This window comes from Medicago sativa, chromosome 4, assembly GCF_051527215.1.
Source record: "Medicago sativa cultivar Bolivia chromosome 4, Bolivia_mono, whole genome shotgun sequence".
Taxonomy (NCBI): domain Eukaryota; kingdom Viridiplantae; phylum Streptophyta; class Magnoliopsida; order Fabales; family Fabaceae; genus Medicago; species Medicago sativa.
In genome coordinates, this window is record NC_140752.1 from 9,466,264 (window position 1) to 9,473,666 (window position 7,403).

General features: G+C 35.2%; 1 protein-coding gene across 2 annotated transcripts; it reads right to left on the reverse strand.

The window, feature by feature from the left end:
* Window positions 1-168: 168 nt before the first annotated feature.
* LOC146926108 (CASC3/Barentsz eIF4AIII binding protein) lies at window positions 169-6,770 on the reverse strand. 2 transcript variants are annotated; one of them, XM_085758500.1, is made up of 13 exons: window positions 5,921-6,770; window positions 5,304-5,406; window positions 4,955-5,205; window positions 4,008-4,855; window positions 3,278-3,392; window positions 3,050-3,169; window positions 2,889-2,941; window positions 2,759-2,804; window positions 2,594-2,664; window positions 2,435-2,511; window positions 2,216-2,297; window positions 1,842-1,979; window positions 169-787 (listed from the first exon to the last, which is right to left on the reverse strand). In XM_085758500.1, exons 1-9 carry the CDS (start codon window positions 6,427-6,429, stop codon window positions 2,637-2,639), a joined length of 2,073 nt encoding a protein of 690 aa, XP_085614626.1. In that variant the 5' UTR covers window positions 6,430-6,770; the 3' UTR covers window positions 169-787; window positions 1,842-1,979; window positions 2,216-2,297; window positions 2,435-2,511; window positions 2,594-2,636. The 2 variants fall into 2 exon arrangements, with proteins under 2 accessions (XP_085614626.1, XP_085614625.1); XM_085758499.1 differs by lacking the exon at window positions 169-787 and having other exon boundaries at window positions 1,583-1,979.
* Between the last annotated feature and the right edge of the window lie 633 nt (window positions 6,771-7,403).

A 7,403-nucleotide genomic window follows, 5' to 3' on the forward strand; every position in this document is an offset into this window, starting at 1 on the left:
AATTATATATATATATATATATATTGTCGGTGTAAAACAAGTTTACATCGATATCAAATAAAAATCACACATTTAAGCACAACAAGAGTAGTTTGACGTTAATGGTACAATTAGTAGAGATACATATGTTAATAGTTAAGTTTTTTTTACCAACAAAAACCCACATTATTTCATCGGAAGAAATAAAAGATGGAATCAAATCAAAGATTTGATGACGGGCATACAACTTTAACACCCTTGTTAGACTATGACCAACACAAATTTTTTGTCTCCCAACAAAATTTATCTTAAAGTTTGAAAAATGAGACAATTGTGATCTACATCGAGACATAATAGTACCAAATTCTAACTGATTATTGAACCTATCAATTATGCTATCAACTAATTTTTTTTTTTTTTTGAATTGGCAATATATTATTAACCAAGAAGCCCGTGCAAGGCGCACTAATAAGCTCTGGTGGAAGAAAAAAATACAATAAGGGGAAATCGGTTGCCACACCAACGTAGGCTCGAACAAAAACCCCTTTAAAAAACCACCATAAATAAAAAAGCATAACAACACCAGAAAAAGATGGACAAAACGTCTCAAATGAGAAAAAACAAGAACCAAAGGCCTGCTACAAACCAAGGCCGCTGCAGCACCAGTAACCAAACCAGAACAGCTTAAGCACCTAAAGACACAAACACACCTGGCGAGGAGCAAAAGCAGGAGGCAAGAACAGGCTTAAAAACACCAGCAGAGAGCTAAAGCAAAAGGCACACACCAGCAGAAACAAACCGAAGGAGCCTAGAAGATGACAGCAGAGAAGAATGTTATCAACTAATAAATTACAATCTAACTCAATTTGCACATTCAATAGTCACAAAAAAAATGTTTTTCTCCTAACAAGTTTTGCTCACTCCCAACCAAACTTCTGAAAATGTGAGTTAAAGTCACACGTGTTAAACACTTGTGTGACTTAACTCACGCTGAATTTATAACCTGTATGAGTTAACTCACGTCGTGTCTGTATAAAATACAAGAACAGACAAAAATTCAATTTTCCACATATATTGAATAAAGAGTAATCAATGCTTATTTTTAGTATTTTCCACGAGTTCTATAAAAAATTTGTCAAAAACTTCACATATCTACGTACCAGCACCCATATCCATAACCGGGCTTCATAGATTGAGAGAAATGGATGTGTTGCGAAATTTTGAAAAAACTTGCTAACATCATGGGTTTTTATTTTTTAACAAATAAGATAAACGCTTGACTATTCTAGTATAAGAAAAACATACAAATACATTCAGTTGAAACTCACCATCTTAATATTTATCGAGATGATTTAGCAAGTACAACAACAAATGGCGGCAATCAAGTAGGAAAAGGCCAGTGATATATACAATAATTGAATACACTATTTTACACTTATATCAAACCATAGTCATATAACTCTTTAACCATAACCAGCATAATCATTTAACTTCATATCAATGGTCTCTGTTATTCAAAAAATATCAATGGTCTATAGTACTCCACCTCTAAAATGCCGTGAACATATGAAATTTGCCGCCAAACAACAGTCTTGAATTCAAGAAGAAGAAAAAAATACATTTAAATTTTTCTCATTTAAACTTCTAGTTAACAGTAACTCAAATCAACCAACTATTAAGAGGAATATCAAGAAGCACGGAAAATTGTTGATGAAACAATACCCAACAATAAAGGTGAAAATTTTGAAAACATAACAATTCAGATAAAAATAATGGAAATTGAAAAGGAAAAAGTCACTGTAGAGGTAAGCTTATATAGTCAAACCAGATAGAACAAACATGGAACAAAGGTAACCATTTACATGAGAAAATTTTGTATCTCCATTATGCAATCAGCTGCTTCACAATCATTATCATATTTTTTTTCTATATCCGTAGTTCACGAAAAGCCTGACTAGTTCTCACAAGCTTCATTAGAAAACCAAACAAGCAAGAAAAACCTGAAAAGAACCACAATAAATTGTGTTATTTCAAAAGATCAATCCATTAGGGTAAGTAACAGAATATCTATTCAAGAAATATGCTAGTAGCACACCATGTAACACTTGTTTTACCTGTTGAAATTCATATGGATCCCACTCGAAATAAAGACTCGATTGAATTTCAACCAATAGGAGGGTGTGTTCGAAAAAAAATGTTAAATGGTATTAGCTTCTATGTTCATAATTATTCTTACCGCACAATTAAACAAGCAACTACCACCCGTCAAACTGCAGTAACTTCAGGAATGTGGAACAGCATGAGCAGGTGTTATATAACTGCAAGGGCGAAATTATGGAAGGGAAAGAAAGGGGGAAAAAGTAAGATGTTAGTCTAAGTAAAATCATTGCAACATTTTTGTTAAAAGGTCATGACTTCTAAGTATTCTCAAGATTAAAAGTAGTTCAGTAGCTACCTAGAAAGTCTTGAAATTTATAGCAGCCCAAAGTGCTCCAGATCAAAAGCTGGAGAACAAAGGGCCTAGAGTAAGGCCTGCATAACAAAATTACCAAATATCAGAAAATGCAACAATACTGCAAACATAAAACTAGTTATTAGTTTGGAAAAGACAAACCTTTATCTGCTTATTTCAAATAAGCTGCATCCTATATAAAACCTCACTGACCAAAATTCATCTCCGAATATCTGCATAGATAGCATAACCAACATTAATTGAAATGATTTGAGAAATATGCAATCATGACAGTAGCAGCAAAGGTGATTTTGCAAGCCAACTTGCCTGCGAGGTTTATTCTGTCGTTGTCCATACTCGTCATTTACCAGCTCTACAGACAAATAAAAGACAAATCACAATTGATGTAACCAAAGTCAAAAGGTGAAACTATCAAAGGGAGTGAAATATATTTTACCAGTTTTTTGTGGTGGCTTCAATTCATTATTAGCTTTATTCACATTTTCCTTGCTGCAAAGGTTCGTCGCAAAAAGAAAAAGAAGAAATCAATAAGCTACTGCAATATTGCAAATGAAATGGTAATAAATCACATATTTAATACTATAAGACTGGACAAACCTTGAATTATCAATTGCAGAGGTTTGTCCCGGTTGTCGACCGTAAGCACCGTCAACAGCAAGGTATGGTGAACAGTATTGAGCCCCTAAAGCTCCTGCAGTACCAGCCAAGACTGGTAGCCTAAATACAGACGAGGTAATTACTAAGTTTGGAGTGATGAAAATTTAAGGAATTTAAGATTGTTCTATTATAAATGAAAGTATAACTCATAAGATATAACTGTACTACCATGTCATTTCTGATTTTCCCAAACCAAGCTGGGGATTAGCAACATATCCAGGGAATGCCATGCCAACAGCAGGAACTCCCATACCACCAGGATGCTGGCCTCCAAATTGCATGACTGCATCCAACCAAATTAAAAATAGAAAAATCAATTACAAGCGTAAAGGTATTCAAAGAACCCAAGACGATATTAATATAAATCAGAACCGTACGGCTAAATATGACAATAGATTGTATTAGAGTTGAGTCCTGCAGCACCCAATATCACATACCTCTGTAATTTGAAAGAAAGAAAATTCAGGACCCAAGACCTAACCCCAAGTATATTATCCAAACCCAAAAACTATTATCCACGTCTTCATTAAGTTAAAATATAATCTTCCATAATGCATTGGTTTGACAGACTAGTCCAACATAAATGCTATTAATAATACCAACAATCAAAGTGAAAAAACAGTAAATAACCCTAATAACATAGGTATACAATCTTAGAGTTTGGAACAGTAAATAACCCTAATACTAACATTCTCACTTCAAGATCAAACAAAGTATTCGACTATTCGTATTAACAAGTTAACATCAAATAATATTACATAATTTTTGCAGGACAAAAATGATAAGATTTAGAATCATTCAATCACAATATCAGAAGAAAATTGCATTTGAACAAACAGGACTTGCACTAAGTAGACAGGATCCAAATTTCCTTAACGATTGCAATTTAGTTACAAACCTGGTAAGAAGGTGGGGAAGTTCGGATCTCCTTGACTGATGCCCATATTTCCAGCAGCACCCATTACCTGTGCCCCACCATAAACAAAAGGTCCCCTTCCAGGACCCTGGGGAGCTCCATTTCCCTTCCCCACCAATGCACCTTTGGCTTTACCTGATTCTGAGGCCGCATCTGTTTCTCCAGAATCAAGTGAATTAATTGATGCAGATCTTTTTGGTGGAGATGAAGACTGAGATCCACTACCAGGTCGATGGCCCATCTGTGGGGCAGTAGCTTGCACAGACGTTAAAGTCCGCCCTGGTGCAGAACTTCTCTGAATAGTCTGCAGTTGTGTTGGAGAAACTTTATTTACTTGAGTATGTGAGGGAACAGGTTGGTAATTCATCTGTAATGGGATCGGTGCACCTCTCCCAGGCTCAGCAGGCCTGGGAAAAGGAGATTGAGAAACATGGACACCAGAAGATCCAGGCGGTGCCAAATGAACACTGTTCAAAGGCTTTCCAACAGATGGGCGGACAGACTGGTCAATATACAGCTTGTCCATGCTGATGGAATCAACAACATTCTTTCCCCGATGAATTGTATTGTTTTGTTGAACCGGAAAACCCTCATCCATAACAGGGTGAATGTTCCTGCTGGTGCTGCCAATTTGGACATCCCGTTTTTGTGGCAGATTAATTTCTTTGTTAGAAGAGCCCGAGGGGTAAAACGGAGGGGATGCATAGTTCAAATTTGAAGAAACATGTGAAGTTTTCTTAGCAGGCACAGGGTCAGATTCTGCATTGGATGATGGCATGGAGTTTCTCTCGGAACTAGCACGTGAAGTTTTCTCCTGATATTTCCTAGATCTAAGAGAACAAAAACAAAAAAAAAAACATAATCAGAAATCCTCAACATGATAGTGATCATGTCAACAGAAAATTCTACAAAACGTATCTTGTACTTACTGTTTCTTTTGCACCTGGGGAGCTGGACCATTCCTTCTGTTAGTAGGTTCATACCTTCGAGGCCCTCTTCCTTTCACAACAACCTTAGGCACTTGATTTTGATTGCTACCTTCATTATATTCTCTATTATTATATTCTCTGTTGTTATATTCTCTGTCATTGTATTCTCTCCTGTTTCCTCGAACATGTCCTCCACGACCAGTGCCACGAATTCTACCACGCCCTCGAAAATTACCCCTAGAAGGTCTCCTCTAAATTTCATACACACAACATTCGAAAATAGTCTTAGAAAAATGACAATTGAACTAAAATGAATGTGTGATCACAAAGCACTGTAAAAGATCATTACCTCATCATAGCGCCTATCTTGAACTGAAATTTCCTCAAATTTATCATGTCCCCATTTCTTGTCATCTTTGGACTCCCACAATCTCCTTCCACCACGCATCCGCCTTTGAAAAGTCGGAGAGTTAAAAAGATAAGGGAAAAAAACTATGAAGCAGACACATACACGACACTGACTCACGTATTGACACTAATAATTGGATGGAATAATTTAACGTAATCACATGTGTCAATTTCATGTCATGCATGTGCCTTCGATCTAAAGTGTACACACTACATACAAAACAACACATTCTATGACAATCTAAAACTAAGCTACAATATTCCAGGTCAAAGTAACACTAAATATACATATACAAGGTAACCTATTTGGTACATAGCAACATGATGAAAAAAGATATCATACATGACCCTGACTCACGCTTTGACACTAATAATTAAATGTAATCAAATGTGTCGATGCCATGCAAGTGCCTTCGATCTAAAGTATCCGTAATACATACATACAAAACAACAAATTCTATGACCAAATCTAAAACTAAGCTACAAAATTCCAAGTCAAATTAACACTAAATATACAAGAAATATATTTGGTACAAAGCAACATGATGAAAACGATACCTTTGGCGGGCATTAGAATTGTCCCTAAAACGGTCATCATGCATGTAAAAGGCACCAGCAGTGGGCACAGCAAATGGTTCATTCTCCTTTTTCTCCTCCAAATTAACCTCACCAGAATCTTCTTCTTCCAAAGAGGGTACCACACCGCCATCAGATTCCTTAACCACAATCACAGAACCATCAACCCCACCTTCACCTTTCTCCTCATAAACCTCTTCTTCAACTCCCTCCTCCTCATAATGTTCTTCCTCATATTCTTCTTCTTCCTCAACTTCCTCATCATCTTCATCATAATCAGCAACACCACCTTCACCATCTGAATTATCAGAACGAACCCTAACACGAAGATCTTCACTCTTAACTGAATCATCATCTCTTTCTCCTACCCCTCTTTCCTCTTCTTCTTCATCATCACTAGCCTCACGTCTCCGCATTGTAAGAAGCGATCTTTGCGCCTCTTCAGGATCACTCTCGTAATCAACATTTTCTTCCGCAACAGAATTAGCCATATCAAAAACCCCAGGAAAAACCTAGAATTTCAAGGAAAAAAAAAACCCCAAAAAAAAAACCCCACAAAAAATTAATCCACGAATTCCAAAACCCAGAACCGTATAACGATAAAAAATCAAACTTTATCGTTAACAGAACAATTAATCAACGAAAATGAAAAAAAATCCCCTTTTATGCAAAGTTTCTTGAATCGATTGAAATTGGATGAAAAAGAGCAGCAAGAAATGAGATAGATTGTGAAAATGAAACCCTAATTGAAGAAATTGAAAGGAAGGGATTGAGCGGTGATTGGGATCTGAAACCCTAGATTGGAGATTTAGGAGTGACAGTCACGAATTGTGAAAAGAGGAGAAGTTGTTTGAAGTTAAAATAGAGAGGATTACGTAGAAGGTAATTATCTGATTTTGGAAGGGTAATTTCGGGAATTTTATGATTTGGGATCTCGTGATTCGTCACCTACTGGCACGTGATATAGATCACAAATTTGTTTGATACGTGATATAAAATTTTTTCCTTTTTTTTTTTACCAACGATTAAGATACTTATTTATTTAAATTGTTTTGCTAATATATATATATATATATATATATATATATATATATATATATATATATATATATTTATTTATTTAAAAACAACAACTATAGGTGTATCTTTCAAACAAAAAAACTACTATATGTATATGTCTAATCTATGTGTTGATCTGTTAACAAATTTTGGACACTTTATTTTAGATTTTAATTGTTTTTTTATTTTTTGAAGATTTTCCTCTTACTTTGAAACTTGTATTAGAAGATAATGTAAAAGCAATTAGTTTGTCTTCTTTAATTTCGTAATTTCATTCCTTTCTCGTAAAAAATAATTAAAAATTGACGTAACTATTAGGCATGAAAAAAAAAGATTTGAAAGAATGTAGAGAAGATTGAGAAATAAAAGGATACGTAAGATGGTGAGTAAAAGAACGAATTAAAAA

Bases quoted from the DNA above. Each gene is read 5' to 3' on its own strand.
- LOC146926108 (XM_085758500.1), bottom strand. From the start codon at position 6,429: ATGGCTAATTCTGTTGCGGAAGAAAATGTTGATTACGAGAGTGATCCT. The intron at 5,407-5,920 runs GTATCGTTTTCA...GACTTTTCAAAG, and splicing joins AATTCTAATGCCCGCCAAAG to GCGGATGCGTGGTGGAAGGA. The intron at 3,393-4,007 runs GTTTGTAACTAA...GGTTGGATGCAG, and splicing joins CTTCCCCACCTTCTTACCAG to TCATGCAATTTGGAGGCCAG.